Raw genomic sequence first — 17328 nt, 5'->3', positions numbered from 1 at the left:
ACTGCTTCCTATCCCCCCCTGCCAATAGCTTATTTTTCTCGGAGGTCCACCTCCAAAATGAAGTCTCTCAGAGCTGTAATACTGACTACGAAACTGAAGAGGTGTGGCTGTTTCTTAAAATGAATGCAATAATCTGAAATCTTTGCTCCTGGTAAATTCCTGCCCTGGTCCAATTTAAATTCTCTGTTCACTGGTGCCTCTCTGGGAAAAGTCTCCCTTGCTTGAAGATGTTCAAGCTTTTCTTTAACTGGCCCCTGCTGGCTTGCACCAGCAAAGGCTGTTGAAAATAATGAACTCTTGGGAGAGGTGGGACTCATCAGAGAGAGGTGAGAGAGAGGCAGTGGGGAGGAGAAAGGTCAGAGAAGAAAAAAGGGTTAGTGGCTAATTTGGATAAACTGCATTTATAGTCAGAGGGAAAGGTCTTCAGGGCATTTTCATCACATCCTGCTCCGATGTCTTTGCCACAGAAGGTGGGGAGCAAAGGAGAGAGGGGGTTGTGTGTGCTGCTGGTTAGCGTTTGTAATTTTTCAGCTTGGTTTCTTCCTTAAATAACAACTATAACGTTTTAATGAAGTAACAGAGCAGGCAATGATGATGTGCCAAGACAACAGGCTTCCTTGTGACTGAAATGGAGCAAACTCAGCATTTTACATTTGACTAAATCCCAAGACCAGAGTGGCAAGAGTAAGTCCCCCTCCACTTTACCTGATGGTGGTGCTTGGGTTTGCTTCATTTCTCATGCCACGGACATTGAGCCCTTGGCCATGTCCTTGTCCTGGAGTTTTTGAATGTGCCCTATTCTTTCTGTCTGTTAGAAGAGCTCCTTCTCAGGCGTTGCTCGAGAAGGACTCTGTAGCATTAAGCAATTTAGACCCAAGAGACCACAGCTCACACATCATAAAAATAAACTGCAAGGCGAGATCTCAGATGAGCTGTGCCCTCAACGTGGACACACACTGAACAGACACCTGCAGTGGGCTGCTTGCAGTCTGTCCTGCAAAGCTGGTTCCCCAGCTATTCAAGAGTTAAGGGAGCTCTGGGCAGCCCAAAGATACTGCAAGACCCTCACACTTAGAAGGTCACTGGAAATCTCTGCAATGGCATGAGAAGAAGGCAGGGAAATTTGTTAACCATTCAAATAATGTAGCTTTAATTAATGGCTTTTAGAAAATGACTTAACGTGGTTGTCTCTCTCTTTACACTTAGCATGATCAGACTGGCACTTTGGTGTAATGTACTGAATATATTTTGTGTGGGTGTATTTATATATGGAAATATATGTAGATTTATGGCTACACATGAATTACGTGATATCAGCCATGGATTTCAGGACTCTTTCACAGCCAGAGCACTGGCACAAGAGTCAGTGCATCTTTTTTCCATCCTCACTCCTGTTCTCCTGAGCATCTCACAGGCAGAACATTAGTGCAGCTCTGCAGACCACCTCCACATGAGGTGTTTGAACCCAATTTGTGTGTGCATGCTCAGGGATACTGATGTAAGGAGAGCAGCCCCACTACCACCTCCCATCACAATCATCTTTTCTAAACAAAGAAGAGAAAGACAACCAACCGTGCCAAGAACAAGCACACACGCCTACAGCCAGATGCAGGATAGGGCGGTGGAGCTCCACCCAAATGCTGAAGAAAGGAGGGATTTTTCATCCTTCACTCAGTATCCTGGCTGTTTTAGATCTCCCTGGACGACAAAATGCGGGAAACTGAGATACTTAATTTGGAAGAAAGGTGGATTCAGGAACATAAATAATGTTGCAGAACAGAATCTCAAGCATTTTATTAAATATTTAGGCCTTTCACCCTTCACAAGGGTAAAGTATTTCAAACACATCTACTTCTAGTGAGTGGGAAGAGCATTATATACCGTGTAGGAAATTATTATCAGGATATTATTTTTCCTGATGTTATCCTGGTCACAAATGTTCTACTCTAACAGTGAAACTTTTCAGCTAACCTACAGCCACATGCACACATTTATGTAGCACCTTCTTTAGAAACAATTGTGTAATTGCTTTTGACACTCGCCAGCATGCTGTGCATCCAAGGAGGATTGCCCCCGAAAGCCAACTCCTGTCCCTGCCCATGTAGCTGGCTGTGCAACATGTGAACTATCAGCACACTAATTTAAGAGGAGTTTTGACTGTGGCTGCCTATTCTGCTGTGGAATTTGAAAGAAATGCATTGAAACAATGAACATGCTTTCCTGACGTGATACAATCCACCCTTGCCATTTTTTTTTTTTGGCTTGTAGCATACAACAGGAACTTCTAAAAGTCAAATATGCTGTGACACAAACCACAGCTGTCAATAAATACAGCAAAAAGTTCAATGAGGACTTAATCATCCTGTCTGCCTTTTCTGGAGGTAAGGACAGGTCTGCAGAATATCAGAATGGTAAAGAAAGTTGTTTTTCACCTTTTGCACATAATTCAGGGCAGGAGCCACTCCATGGCTTGGCCTGACTCTTCCCAGGCAGTGCAGAGCTACAGACAACTGCAGCAGAAGGCTGGAAAGTACACAGTGTGTGCAGGTAGTTTTAAAGTTGTGTCGTGGTCTTTGTCTCTTCCTGGGACATCAGTGCACTGGGAGACTTTCTTGCATCTCGTTTCTGCCAAGTGTGATCAAGCTCAGCTGGGAATTGGGGTCTCAGTTTTTCAAAGAACAGTGGGCTGCTCTGGCAGCAAGGTGAGATGATATTCAAGGTGTTCTAACAAGAGGCATTTCCCAGGTAGCAATTCTGTGAAAGGCCAATAAAAACAAAGCACAAAAAACAAAGGAATGTCCGAACCCTCTTATTACTGTAACATCAGTTGTAGTAAAATAAATCCCCAAGCAGCACTCTGTAGGGAAAAGGCAAAGTCCTGATGTCTTTTCCCACTCCTTCCTCAAACCTGCAGCTGAGTCAAAGGCCCACAGTAGAAGAGCTACGTGAGAGGAAGATCCTCATCCGCTTCAGTGACTACGTGGAAGTGGCAGACGCGCAAGACTACGACAGGAGGGCGGACAAACCCTGGACACGACTCACAGCTGCTGACAAAGTAAGTGGGGCAACTCTGGGAGAGCCATGGCCTGAACAGCCAGGGCATGTTGTGGCAAACAGCATCCCTTGGGTCTCACAGGTCCCATGGCTGTCAAGGAGTAAACATCCACCTGACATTCCTTCCCAACACACCTGTGGTTTTTTCCCATTCACAAGGTTTGTTTCTTTGTTTGAAGCATAAATCTTTGGCAAGAAGGTTTCTGTATGCATGGAAACCAGGGGAGGGAAGGAATCCCAAGCCCCTTGAGGAAAGGTCTTGATGACAGCCCTGTTATTTGTCAGTTTTGGTTTTGCCACACTATGCTGCCAGCTGAGAGCTCTGGCAAGACTTAGCAGAGCAGTGAGACAGGAGTGTGTGCCAGAATGGCCATGCCAGGACAGGACAGGCTTGGGTGTGGAAATGCCAGCAGGTCCATTTGGCAAAGGTACCTCCATCCCTCCAAAGCCAAGTCACTTCTCTCTACTGTGTTACAACAGGGACCTTTTCTCAGGATTTCTGCCACAGAGTATTTTAAGCAGTGAACTGAAACCACACAAGACCTGCAGATGAAAAGAAGACACACGTTTGGTATTGATGGCACTGCCCTCTGAGCACTGGTGGAACATTTCCACTAAATGGTGTCTCTGGTGTTGGCATTGATGGCAGAGGGATTAAATTGCTGGCAAATTATATCAGTCACATGCTGAGGGTCTTAATGAGACCTCGGGAAAAAGATCTAAAAGATTTTATGGATGTTATAAGAAGCGAAGACTATGAGGCTCAGTGATTCAGTCATGAATCTTACAGTCACTCTATGATGCCCTTCTAATGTTAAAGACTTTCAGATACCTGAGTTCAAGTCTTGACTATTTCTTTGCCATGAAATTCACTCATTCAGCAATGGAGAGCATGATGTCCAATGTTTAGAGAATTAGCAGAATATCCAGCCATGCCATTCATCTATGGTGCTCTTGGTTTTATTCACAAAGGACAGCCTGTTATACTTGTATAAGTCAACCAAAGGACTTGTACAGTTTTGTGGCATTGGTCTCCTCCTTGATAGAGGGATTTTTTTTAGTTTAGCTTTGGTTAAGTTAATGTAGCATAAATTGATCTGAAAAAAAGAAAAACTTCCTCTGGACTGTGCATAGACCATAATATACTGGGTTAAATTAGCTTTTCTCATTTTACCTCCCCATATTTGGTAAGATATTAGTGAACTGACTTAGTTTTATTCTCTTAATTGGTAGATGAGGGAGGGAATAGATCTTGCAATTGGTTCTGCAGCCTTTGAGAGATCCCTGTCTGGGATGAAAGGCATGGAGAAACTTCAGCTGGACATGGAGATTTGATTTCCAGACAAGTCCTTCCTCATCCTGTGTGTCTGAAAAGAACAAACATTAAATACCACTATAAAATGTAACCTAGTAAAGAGTTTAGTATTAAGGCTTTGATGTCACTTTTTTTATAATGCATGTGCAAGTTAAGTAGTCAGAGAAAAGGGTTAAGTCCTTCAGATTAACCTCTTCTTAGCAAAGCACCATCAGAAGAAGAGATGTTTGTCATTCTAATATTAATGCCCTTTATGGCATAAGGAAGCAGATTGGTTTTTGTTTGGGTCTTGTGGGTAATATTCTGATTTCTGCCATTCAGATGACCTGCTTTTCCTCAACACTATGTCCACTGTTGGAAAAAATAGCCAGACAGATTGAAACAAAGCTGCATCATCCTATATAGGATTATTTTCTTCCAGAGCTGTGATTCAATAGCTGTCTTCACTGGTCAGCACAGGCCAGATTTATTGCAAAAACAGATTTTAGCAATAAAATCTGGGCTTTTCTGTTTGCCAGTAAATCTTGCTTTGTGTGCTGCGTGAAGGGAACTGCCTTCAATCAAGAGTTTGTCTTTAGCAGGTCTGACTCTTGGGAGAAGGAAAAGGACATTTTTGCATCTCTCCAACAGACAAAGGAGGGAGGGGTAATAGATCTCAGTCCCTGTAGGAGTCAGCAGCACCTGTGGCCTCCTTCGCAGTCACTTCAGTAGCAGATTGGTCTGCTGAAGGCAGCCCTGGAGCTGCTGCATAGCCATCACTCCGTCCTGATGGATGAGGCAGCACCTGACAGGCACTTCTAAGGGAAATAAGAAACCAAAGCTGTGCAGAAGGAGCAGAAAGGGTCTTTTCTGTAGAAAAATACTTGCAAAATCCACCACTTAGGGCTTGTCAAAGCAAAGGTAGTTGGTGACCAAATCAGTGGCTGTTGCAAAAGTCCTGTTTTGGGCTCATGCTGCTCATACTGGTTTAGATTTCCTTCACTGAGAAAAATTCCTGACAGACACAAATACCACTTACTGGAACACCCCCTTTCCACCTCTGATGTTGATGTTTTCAGCATCACACAGAAAGGCAGTGCACACACCTTGGACCCATGGGAGCGTTTCGCCGCAACAGACACCTTGCACATCCCCTCCAAATGCTCACAGTGAAATCATTCATGAGCTACAAATATCACAGTGCTGTCAGAGGTCTTGACTTTGGGCCTGAGACTTGAGCCATTTGTGCTGAGCACCATCTCTACCATGCAGCTGAGTCCCTCCAAGTCACACCCTCTGTTTTATTTATTCCTCAATAATTCTCTTCCTGCCAGTGCCCCTGGTTTGCTTTTCCCTCACAGACAAGCCACAGAGGCTGAATACCCCCACATCATGGCAGGTTTTCTGCTGGGTTAATTTGTTGAATCAGTTCAATAAATAGCACAGCTGGGTCAGAAGGGAGGAGCAGGGCAGAGGGGCACAGCTCGAGGCAGAGTAGAGGGCAGGGAGTCAGGTATCCCTCTTCCCTTCCCAAGTAAGATGAGTCGCTTTAGGTAATTTCACCCGAGGAAATTCAGCACCAACAGAGGCAGAAGACATCTCAAACATAAGTCTGTCAGGATCTGGGCCCAGTCTAGATCACAGTGTTTCACAAACTGCAGTGCACAGGTTTTTTTCTCGTGCTTGCACTAATTTGGATTTTGTATATGTAAAGGTTTACATAATAAGCCAGAATTGGGTTCTGTACCTGCATTGTCTGTGATATGTTTTCAAATTGAGCCATTCCACTGAAGCATCTCTCTTCCCTTTATGTGGTTTAGAACATGCTTATCTCTGTTCCTTTTCACATTTTAAAGTCTTTGTTTGTCTCTCTGATGTTATCTATCTGCTTTACTTTTAATATACTGTTTTGAGAACAAAGTGAACTTATTTTGATCTCTCTCATTTATACATTTATGAGTTTATTTGTCCTTTGCAGGCAGCCATTCGAAAAGAGCTTAATGAATTTAAAAGCTCTGAAATGGAAGTTCATGAATTAAGTAGGCATCTAACAAGGTAAGCTGGGAGATTAATTTTTTAAGACTGTAAATGAATACTGCTGTTTTCAAAAAAAAAAAAAACAAAGCCAGCAGCTGTTTCTCCAACATGCACTGAACACACCATGAGGTCTAGACAACATTTAGAATTACAGGCTGTAAAAGCAACTCACACAGACGAACACATGCTGCCCCATTATGTGGCATTATGCAGGCACGTGCCGTTTAATGAAGTATAACCTTTTTTTTTTTTAAAATCATCATGCTGCATGTCTGCTCTTCTGAGAACAAAAGTTTAAAAAAAGTGTTGGTGTCTGAAGGAGGACAGGGAACCCTTGTGGAGCACGTAGCAAAGTCTGAACGAGCGCACGCTAAGCCCTGCCGAGTGTGCCGCTGTTCCACACCACGCAGTTCCCACCCACAGATCTCTCAGTCTTGTTCTCCATGTCTGACCATGGGTGACACAGTGGGGCACAGCGAGATCCACCCTGTAAGAGAGGCACTATTATTTACACCTTGGGCTTTTTTTAAAGGTGGAGACTGAATTAATTGTCCATGAGCCCAAACCAACCACCTTCCTCTCTGACAGGCTAGGGCTGAAGTCAGGCCTTAGCAAATCAATACTTTAGACTTTAAAGACAAGTGTGGGGTACTGAAGACAAGTGACAGTGAGATCTGGTGCAAAACTGGAGCTGCCCTTGTATTAATGTGTTCATAAGCTCAGTGCTCATGAAAAATGCAGTCGGTACTTTTAGGAAAAATACAGAAAAGCTTAAGGCAAAATTAATTTTGTATTAGGGGATTTTTATGTGTATAAATTAATAATTATATTAAAATTCACCACATGTATTATGCATATATTACCTTGCAGAAACGATCTCCCATCTCCATCCTAGCATGTGCTAGGATGCTAGCACTGGGGGTTGTAGAGACAGAGTGCTGTTAGAGACAAGCCAGCTGCTCCTGAGCCACAAGGTCTGGGAGAAGCCTTAGGATGTACAATTGGCCTAGATCTGCTGACCCTGGTGACTGAGCCTTTGAAGGACATTTGGCTCCTCCAGGGCGAGGTGACAAATGTAGAAAGGATGAGGCTGTTTTAAAGGGGGTGTTGCTACAAGTAGTCAAGCTCCATTGAGGGTTCTGTTGAATTCCATGAAGCCTTTAGCATTCTGCAACCTACAGACTGGTTTAGTTTTCCAGAAGTCTGTCCATCTGCTTGGCTTTCACAGGTTTCTGCGCAGTATTTCCCTTCTCTTCCAGAGTGAGCAGTGACCCTTTAAAGTTTGTATCTGAAAGCCACTGAGCAGCTTGGACTCAGTAAGTCTGGGCCAGGCATACAGAGAGCCATAGCTCATATAACAGACACTGGAATAAGGGTTTGCCTGAAGAACAGTAGGACTTACTGGTTAGACAAGTGGCTTGGGGAAATACGCACTTGAAGGAAGCATGCTTAAACAAAAGAGAGTAATTCCCTTAAATAAACTTAGATATATCACCATTATAGAGTCATTAGCAAGGTAATGAGCTCTTCATGTCATTAAGCAGTGGCATGAGCAAAGAATGAGTGTCACTTTACTAGTGGGACTCATTAATTAATTCATAATAGACTGAAAAATCAAAGCTTAGAAAAAGTATTTGCAGATCTGACAAACCCAGGCCTTCTGACACAGGGTGCCTTGCAGGAAGGGTGGCCATTTTAGCTCCATTTGTCTCTTTAGCCTCTAACATGAAGGAATAATCACAGTTAAACTGTATGTAAATCTTTCTGGCAGAATAGCATAAGGTTTGTCTAAACCAGACAATTTTTGTAGAATCAGGCTTTGCATGGCCTGAAAGAGGGTGAGCTGATCTGCTGTCACCCACTCAGGGATCCCATAGGATGGACCCAAAGTGTATGAATGTCTCTGGTAGATTTTGGTGCAAACAGCTTATGCCTATGAACTGTGAGTCTGGCAAGGACCAAGGAAGTGTGAGTGTCTGTCTCCTTTGGGTCCTCTTGCCAGCATGGCTGATGTCAGTGCTGCAGGAATTGAACTGTCTAATGGTGTCACTGTAGCAATTAGTTCTCCAATGTTTTTATGTGCAATATATATGTGAGGATATTATCTTACTGTTTCTCTTTTTTTTTTCCCCTTGCGTTTCAGGTTTCACAGACCGTAGCAGATCAATTCTACCTGACTACTATGCCATCTTCAAAACATAGCTAAAAGGAACCATAAGTGCTGGTATTATTCACTTCCCTGTTACGTACAATGTAAATCTTCCGAACTGCCTTTTTAAAAAAAAAAAAAAAAAGAGTAGAAAAATAAATATTAAAGAAAAGGAGAATTGTATTTACATGTGATGAGTACTGCAGCATCATCAGACCTGCTGGTTCAAGCTTCAGTAACAGAAAATACCCCTGGTGGGAATCATGCCAAGACTTGGCATCTATGTATAGGACTTTCCCGGCATGTGGATTTGCCATACATGTTCAAGCCCAGCTGGTGATGCAACCATTGTTGTCTTCAGGCACCCCTCATCCTGACAAGCCTCTGTCATCAATTCTAGAGAGTCCTGAAATGGTGTTTAGGGAATCACTTGGCCTGGGTGAAGTCTCCAAAAGGTGAGCCCCTATGGCACTAAAGCACTTACATCAAACACTCCTTTCAAGCTGAGAGCACCTTATGAGGATGGTGAAGGAGCGAAACTATTCCGTGGGCCAGCCGGTCTGTGAATATCATCTGACTAGAAAAGCATTTATTTCCCTGGAGAAGTTTACAGCCAATCAGTAGACATTGTTCAGCATCCAAGCAGAAAAAATTATCACCTCTAAAGAGCAGGACTCCCTACTGAAGGCTGCTTCAGTTCTAGCAACTGTTTGTTTTCCAACTCTTTGAAGTATAATTTTCTAAACCCAGTTGTGAGCCCATTAGCAGTAAGTGACAAGAACGTTGAGGACCAGCAAGCAAAAACCCATCTCTTCAGGGTCACTGCATGGCATCTGCTCCGCTTGTAGTTTGTCTTACACCCAAACCTTGTGACTGTGTGAGAGCCAACGTGCCCCTGGCAGCAGGAAAGGCTGGGATTCCCCTCCAGCTTTGCAGAGGGACACGCAACTGGAGGGGCTGGAGGTTCCATGAAGGATATCTACCATCTCTGTATCAGGTGTCTAAAGAACTGATCCTAAACTCACACTGAGCAAAGCATGACAAAGCGTGTTACCTGGCCTAACAAAAGGAGTCTGGGGCATTCTTATGGATGGTGGGACTTGTCACTGGTACCCACAGCTGAGGCATAAGGACAGTAATTCAGAGGTGTTCTGAATTTATTGGTTTTAATTTATTTTTCTTATAGTGGTTTAACACACAAACTGACCAAGCAGAGCTTGGAGAGCTGGTCGCTCTGGGCCTGGTTTACTTGCCAACATAAGCGTGTGCTCTACAGTAAGGAAGCACACACAGCCTCACTGCTTTCAAGAATGTCTGACAGGCTTACTGGAACCTGAACACAGTTAAGTGCTTTCCTGAACTTAGGCCATCCCCTTCCAGAATTAAGTCCTTAACTAGTATAATGCCAGCAAGCTGGGGCAAACATTGTCAGGATTCCTTGCAAGCTCTTACAAGACATTATTATGCCATGTTTTGGGATGGTGGCCAAAAGCACTGTAGCAACATTACTGTAAGAAGTTCCAGATTATTACTTCAGGACACCTTTTCTTCCACAATGGCTATTTTCCTTTGACAGTGTGAACAGAGAGGCCAAAGTTTTTTACTACAGAATTGTTATTTCTGTTATTCTTTAACTGATTTTTCGTTTCTCACTGTCTTCCATGTATCTATCCTCTCTTTTGTGCTCCCTGTCCAGCTCCCCCCGTGCCATGCTAACACCGCCCTTCACTGATTGCGGGCTGAAAAGCCTCTCACACTTGAGCATTTAATGGCCAGTGCAGTGTAGTGCCAACACTCCTGCCTCTTCTCAGGCCTCATCTCACTCCTCTGGATGCAGGAGTACAGCCAAAGAACCTGCATGTAGCCCATGGAGTGGCTCTAGCACCCAGCCTGCCCCAACAGCGCTGGCAGCGAGGGTGACGCCCTCCATCTACACTTGGTGGTGGCACTCAGTGCCTCGCAGATTGGCTCTCCATCAGAGACAAGCAAAAGCTTTTCATTCTCATCCATGGCCATCCTTACAATGCTATGGATTATTAGCTATTAAATGAGGATTGGCTGTTGGAGGATGGAAGATCAAAGGAAAGTAAAAACCAGGTGGTTTCTGGTGCTTCCCAGACTGGGTGATGATTTCTAAGGAAACACACCGTGATTGATCCCTGTATCACCAGCTCACACTTGCTTTAGATAGAAGTTCGTCAGTAGTGGAAGCCTTCAATGTGCAGTGTTATCAGCTCAGTGCAGCAGAGGCAGAGCACTTAACGTACCAGCCAGGAATACACGGCTTTGGGGTTATCTTCATGAAAACCTTGGGTTCCTGTTCATAAGTTCATTCACATACATATGCACACAAGTTACAAGAATGCATCAGAGCTTTAAGAAAGGGGAAAAAAACCTTTATGCTTTTGACTGCGCAGACCTTGCACTAGCAAAGGGCTCTGCAACAGAGCTGTTCTGAAGAACAACAAATCCTTGTGTTCCCAGCATGGATCTCACATCTGCCCTGGCATTGCTAGCTTAGAGGATCACTGTGAAATGGAAGGGACACCATTTAAGGAGCAGTGGTGACAGAAATCACAGGACTTGGTAGGCTAGTGGGAGGGAAAGGTGAGGGGTTGTTGGATTTTTATTAATAAAATTAAGACGAGGGAGGTGGAAGTCACAGGCTGTTGCTGTCCATTGTTAGTGCCGGAATCCCCAGGGGAATGGTCAGCCTGGGCACTGCCACCGTCCCTCATGGGCACAGCTCCAAGCAGTGCCCACACTCCCAGTCTGGCACCCAAAAATAAACCCTCAAACACTGGTTGAGACACGTAACATCCGAGTCCTGGGTGATGGCCAAACATTCCCCAGCACCTTCATCCAGATGAGCCTATGGCAGGTCCTTGCTGACCACTCAGCAAGTTGCCACATTCAGCCTTGCCCCATGATTTGTGCTGTCCCCAGGGCAGCTCCATGCAGCCATGCTTTTTTTTTCTTAATTCTTTGGGGTTGTTTTTAATTAACTCCTGGCTGAGCAGACACCAGGACACAAGTGGAAGAATTGCCATATTTTTCCCTAGTTGCAAATAGAGTTTATTCCTGAAAAGGGGGAAGGGGAAGAGAAAGAAGCCATACAAGGTGTTTGGCACTGTAGTAAGTATCACCAAACTGATGCTTCATCTGCTTTTAGCTTCAATGGGTCTGGGCAGTTTGCAAAGTTAACCTTCATCAAGGCATTCCACAACAGCCTTTCAGGGCCTGAACACTGCAGCATATCCTCAGTGTGCACACCCACCTCTGGAATCCATGGGAAGTTGCACACAGACTGGAGAACTGCTGGTCCCTTTTTTTATAAATCTTGTTTCTTGAGAATTGTTTTCACATCTGTGAAAGCCATCTCTGCCATGGCAAAGGAGCTGTGATTCTGTTGGGGGTAAAGAAAAAACCAAACAACAAACAGTCATGATTTCTCTCCCTTTGACCTGGATTATGTGTAGGATGTAATGATGACATTCCTGCTAAGACTCTGTTAGCAGAGTCATCCTCATTCTGATTGGGAGGAGATTAATAGGTAATAAAGAAATTACAGCCGGTTTAGAGAACGGAAAAATCAAAGCGGAACAAAAATGGCTCTTCCAGTCATCCGTCTCCAGAGACAATAATCTAAAGTCAAGGAATAGAAGCGTTTTTGTTATAATCTACCTAATCCTGAATACTTAAAATGTGCAAGTGTTTTGACATCTGTTCAGCAGCCCGTGGAATAATGAAGAGGAAATGGGGAGTAAGGGGTGGCTGGGGAGATGATGGGGATTGAAAAAGCAATTCCTAAGCATCTGGACAAAAAAGTTTTGATTGTTTGGGAAAAGTGACAGTTAGGAATCCCAATAGTGACATCACCCTCCTACCCACACCTTCACCAGCAGAGGGTTGCAGGGGCCTGTTGACACAATTCTGACTCAGAGGGAATGTGGTCATTGTGGCTTTTGCCCATCCTACACCCCACTGGGTAGGTACTTGCAGGGTGAAGAAGTTTCAGGCTGCAGGTTTGCTGGGAAGGCGCTCAGGCCAACTTTCGTGTCTAGGCAATTCCTAGTGAACACTCTGGGTATTATCAGAAGAGGAGGAAGAGGCGGGGGAAATAACGTAATAGACTTTCAGCTATTTTATGTTAAACCATTCAGTGAGCCCATTACACAAATATATCTCATCCTAATACACGTATAACCATTGCATTCTGTCGTCACTGCAACTACTCACCAAACTTACTCTTCCTTATTCCTACAGCACCACCTGTGCAGTGCAAACACTATAAACCAAGAGAGGGGGGGGAGCACTTCCAACATGCCCAGTGAAGCTTGCACTCATAAACATAGATGGGCAAGGTGGAAACCCATAGTTACACGTGAATGGGGGCTCCCTAATGTGCCTGCAAATAAAAACACTTTGTATAAATAGCTGTGGGAGATGACTAGGCTAATAAAAAAATCAGGAAAGAAAAAGGGGACAGATTATTTTTCCCGGGTGTTCAGTCTGCTCGAGCTTGGAACAACTTCTGTAAACAAAGAGGAGGTGACGGGGACATTTCCTGTGTTCCTGTGTGTCCCAGTTACTCCTGCACCAGTTGCATTTTCCAGTTGATATCCAAGTGTATGTATATAGTTTGTCTTTGTATAGGAGTGAGTGTGGTGGCTGTCAATCGTGCTCTTCCAGTATTGTAATTTAACAGATTATGGCTGTATGAAAATGATGTAAATAACTAGAAAAAATTAAACTGGATCTCTATGTCCTAGTTTTTGTACATACTGAAACTGCATGGTATTTAAATTATTGTTTGTCTCTGATGTATGCAGTTTCTTAAAAAAATTCATTTAAAAAAAAGTATTCCAGTGCCTGTGTATTTTATCACCCTCTGTCCCCGTGACTGTAACACATGGAGGCAGTCAAGGATACCAGCCGGGCTCACCCACACCTCCATGGGAGCAAAGCAGGAGAGGGAGACTTTCCCAAGCAGATGGGTGGGACAGATCAGATGAGCCCTGAGCACCATCTCTGGGCTGGTTCAGCACAGCAAGGAAGGATGAGTGGTACCTCAGCTGCTGAAGTGGTACCTGGTACCACCCTAGTGAAGAGCAAATCCAGCAGTCTGCACTAGACACACACAGGCATCCAAAAACCCCACAACCGAACCCCATATGTCACCACAATGCTGCTGGTGCGGGCTGTGCACTGCCAGTGCCAGCTGCCAGAGCCAATGTGCAGCCACCAAGCAGCACCAGCCAAGCGCTGTTGCTGTTCAGCAGAGGGGCTGTTCCTGCACATCCATATCACATACTCCTGTACAATTTTTTTTTGTTCCCCTTTTCCCCCAAGTAGCTTCAGTGGTTGCACAGCGTTTCAGGCTGTGACAAGTTGAAGCCTCTGTGTAGTGAAAAGAGGAGGAAAAGCCTTCACAAGAACAACTACATGCCTTCAACAGGCTTGCTGGCCTCCTGCATTAAGTACTGAAGGTGACAGCTTTGCTGAGGCTCTTCAGTGCTTGGAGCTGATGGTGAAAACATTCTGACCCTGAGGAGATGAGTGACACTCAGCATCCTCACTGTAACTGGAAGCTGGGAGCACCTCCCCTCCCCTGACAGATAGAGGCTTCTGATTTCACAAAAATTAAAGATCCATCTACTTTAACTGACCAAATTCTGTTCCTTTGCCTTGCTGATAGGGAAACACAACATGATCAAAACTCTGCTATCGAGCATTTTTGGTTTGCTTCCATCTGGTCAACTTTTCACCTACCTCACAATCCTTGTTTGTGTGTTTGTATGCATTTCTGTTCTGCCAGCCATTGAGTTTGTGGCTAGCCAGTGAGATTTGGGTAAATAAAGTAAACAAAAGTGTAGGTTTTGTCTAAAAACCCCCTTCCCCCACATCAAGCTATGGCTTCCATAGCAGCAGTATATAGTGGTTTATATATGGTAATTTCTGTGCTTTAACAAGAAAAATATTGGGGAGAAAACATTGTACAGGGAACGTGAGAACACAGTCCAATCTCTTGCACTGAGACCTCTACAAAAGGGATGGGTTTTCGCTGTTTTAATGGAAGCATTTCTTAAAAGCAGTCTAAGTGAAGGGATGTGTGTGTCTTCAGTGAAGTCCATGTAATTACTGGCAATCAAATTGCAATCCAATGCCATCTGTAGGCAGGAAATGGAGAAGGCTGGAAAAACATGAATTCTCCATTTAACAGACACACCTGCACAAACAGACTCTGCTGCTTGGCAGTGCCTGGCTAAGAGCCCAGTCCCTTAGCACAGGTGCATGGATTGCTTTGCCATCATCTTCTTCCTCACCTCCATTTCTCCCCTTCACTCCTCGGATCAAGGTTCCCAGACAACCAAGTCTGAAAACAACAGCATGGCCATGTTCTGGTCCCACCGTCGAGATGGTCTGTGTGGGACGAACCAGCTCCCTGCTCCTGAGCAGTGGGAGCTTCTGGTGCAGCTGTCAGGGCGAGGTGCCGGCGGCGCAACACCACCCTCAGGCCACACGGGCCAGCAGTGCCTTCCAATGGTACAAAGCTGCTTACGGAATTCTTCCCCCAAGTGGCAGAATGAACAACAGCTTGGCTCTTACGTAAATTTGTGCCACGGGAGCTGTGGTGTTCAGAAGGACATCAGCTGAAGCTGTCCCATGTGGAGGCCAGGTGATCTCCTGTCCACAGAAATCTGCTGTGTCACTCTTACTTTATGAGCCTCTGAATTACTTTATTTCAGCTGCTTTTGTCTCCATGCTCTCCTGCTTTTCTTTCCATGCAGTCAGGCCCCTTAATAAAGTTCAAATCACTCATCACTTTTCAAGCATCATCCTCTGACATCTGCCATTACTTTGCTTATCTGGAGTTTCCACCACATTTGGACATCAGCTGGAAAATAACTGGTGCGTGCAGCACGGGAGAGCACAGACATGTGGCACCACTCTAAACCTCTCTAGAGAGAAAGTATGGCTTGAGGGAAGAACTGGACCAAATTAAGCTTATTTTTCTTGTTTGCAAAGCACATGAAGATACTTGGCAGGGCAAAGCTTGAGGGGGAGTGCTTTCACTGTCCAAAGTAAATGCTTCAGTGCTGTCTCTGGGGAAAATAAAAAGCAGACGGAAGTAAAAAAAAAAAGAAAAAAAACCCAATGCTTACCAGCTAGGTCTAAAGGAACAAGTAAGTGTGTAGCAAGCAGTTACATACTTAGCCATTCAAGGAGAAATTATGTAAATAAAGAATACCTCATTTTCAAGCTTCTCAGGAAAAATGAGTATCAGGTAACTTGTCTTCATGTTCCTCCTGGATGACATAGAAGCTAAAAGAAAACAAATAGCAAAGATAAACCCTTCCTCACCTTATTTAGCCAAGGATTTCAGTGGGAGGCTCAACTATGTGCAACATCAAAACATTCTGTGTTAGGAACTACTAGTCCATAGTAGATAAAGGACCAAACTTGGATTTCCCATTAGAAGTGCCAAGTTGGACACCACCGGTTTAGTTCAAGAGGTCCAAGAACCACTGCTCACAACCAACCCCAGGCTGGTGACAATCACTGCAGGCACAGACCCAGGCTTCCCAAACAGTGGACTCCGCTCCAGGCTAGGACTTTGGAGGTGTCTTGCCTCAACTTTCCCCCGACGATCACATGCTTGGGGCAGTGGAAGCTCCCATTGTGCCATTCTGCTCTCTTGGGAAGCAGGGCTCTGAGCTAAAGCATTATGTTCCACTGGGTGTATGAGCAACTGAGCAATCACCAAAAATTGAGTGTAAGTGAGCCAGGTTCATACTTCCAGTCTATTGGGAATTCAGGGCATTTTCTGCATAAACTGATTCCTTCGTAAATCCACAGCTTAAGTTTGTGAGCGGATCCACTATGAGACACACAAATGCCTCTTACCAGCAGTGAAGGAAGATGGAGTTAAACCACCATGCACTCCCTTGAGAGTTCCCCTTCTTCAGCATAGCCCACAATGAATGACCTGTGCATTAAAGAAACACTCCTGATCCTTCTTTGTACACGGAACTGAAAAAGCTACACACAAACTTCAGCTGGACATTACAGTGGAGCAGCATTTGGGGATCCATCCAACATATAATGGGATGTTTAAGTAAAAGTGCTGTTGCTTATGTGGAAAAACAAGTATTTTTTTACTCTGAGGATGACCAAGTACAGGTTGCCCAAAGAGGTGTTACACTCCCTCTCCTTGGAGACAGAAACCACATGGACATGCTTGGTCCTTGGCAACCAGCTCCAGGTGGCCCTGCTTGGGCAGGGGGATCAGACCACATGGACTCCAGAAGTCCCTGCCAACCTCAGCCTTTCTGTGATTTTGTAGAAGTTGATCTCTCTCCTCTGTGCAGCTTCAGGCCTGCCTACTGATAGAGAAAGGCTTCTTTAAATTAAAAAAAGCTTCTGGAGCCTTCGGTCAAACACTAATTGGAGGAACACTCACTGGCAAGCCTGGAAGCAGTAATGCAGACTGGCATTTCTAATCCAGTGCACCTCTCTTCACAGAATATGAGTTATTGATTCCCTTTCAGGACTGAAACTGCTGAACACCTCCAGTGTCATCGCTGCTTGTTTTTAAATGACCAAGTAATCTACCGTGTAAAGGCCCCAGTGACGCACCCGCACCTTTGGGGTTGTGTGAATTGTGTGCAGCTGGGGGGGAACCTTCACGTGGGCAATCTCTCAGACTGCACCCGTGGCCATTATCTGAGACACTTGTGCACTGCATGTTACACAATGCAGGGCTGTTGGTAACAGAATCTGTGTCTTTCCC

At 44.6% G+C, this 17328-nt stretch overlaps 1 protein-coding gene across 1 annotated transcript; it reads left to right on the top strand.

Moving 5' to 3' along the window:
• Positions 1 to 2866: 2866 nt before the first annotated feature.
• Positions 2867 to 13397, top strand: LOC121673487 (phosphatase and actin regulator 1-like). The gene is made up of 3 exons (XM_042046819.1): positions 2867 to 3055; positions 6327 to 6403; positions 8529 to 13397. The coding sequence occupies exons 1-3, from the start codon at positions 2882 to 2884 to the stop codon at positions 8542 to 8544; spliced, it is 267 nt and encodes an 88-aa protein (XP_041902753.1). The 5' UTR covers positions 2867 to 2881; the 3' UTR covers positions 8545 to 13397.
• Positions 13398 to 17328: the final 3931 nt, after the last annotated feature.

This window comes from Corvus kubaryi, unplaced genomic scaffold (genome assembly GCF_017639235.1).
Source record: "Corvus kubaryi isolate FWS band 111438036 unplaced genomic scaffold, C.kubaryi_AGA036_p1.0 65456, whole genome shotgun sequence".
Classification (NCBI taxonomy): Eukaryota; Metazoa; Chordata; class Aves; order Passeriformes; family Corvidae; genus Corvus; species Corvus kubaryi.
Note: the sequence above shows the minus strand (reverse complement) of the source record. Positions and strands in the feature narration are given on the sequence as shown.

Bases quoted from the DNA above. Each gene is read 5' to 3' on its own strand.
- LOC121673487 (XM_042046819.1), top strand. From the start codon at position 2,882: ATGTCTTTTCCCACTCCTTCCTCAAACCTGCAGCTGAGTCAAAGGCCC. The intron at 3,056-6,326 runs GTAAGTGGGGCA...TGTCCTTTGCAG, and splicing joins GACTCACAGCTGCTGACAAA to GCAGCCATTCGAAAAGAGCT.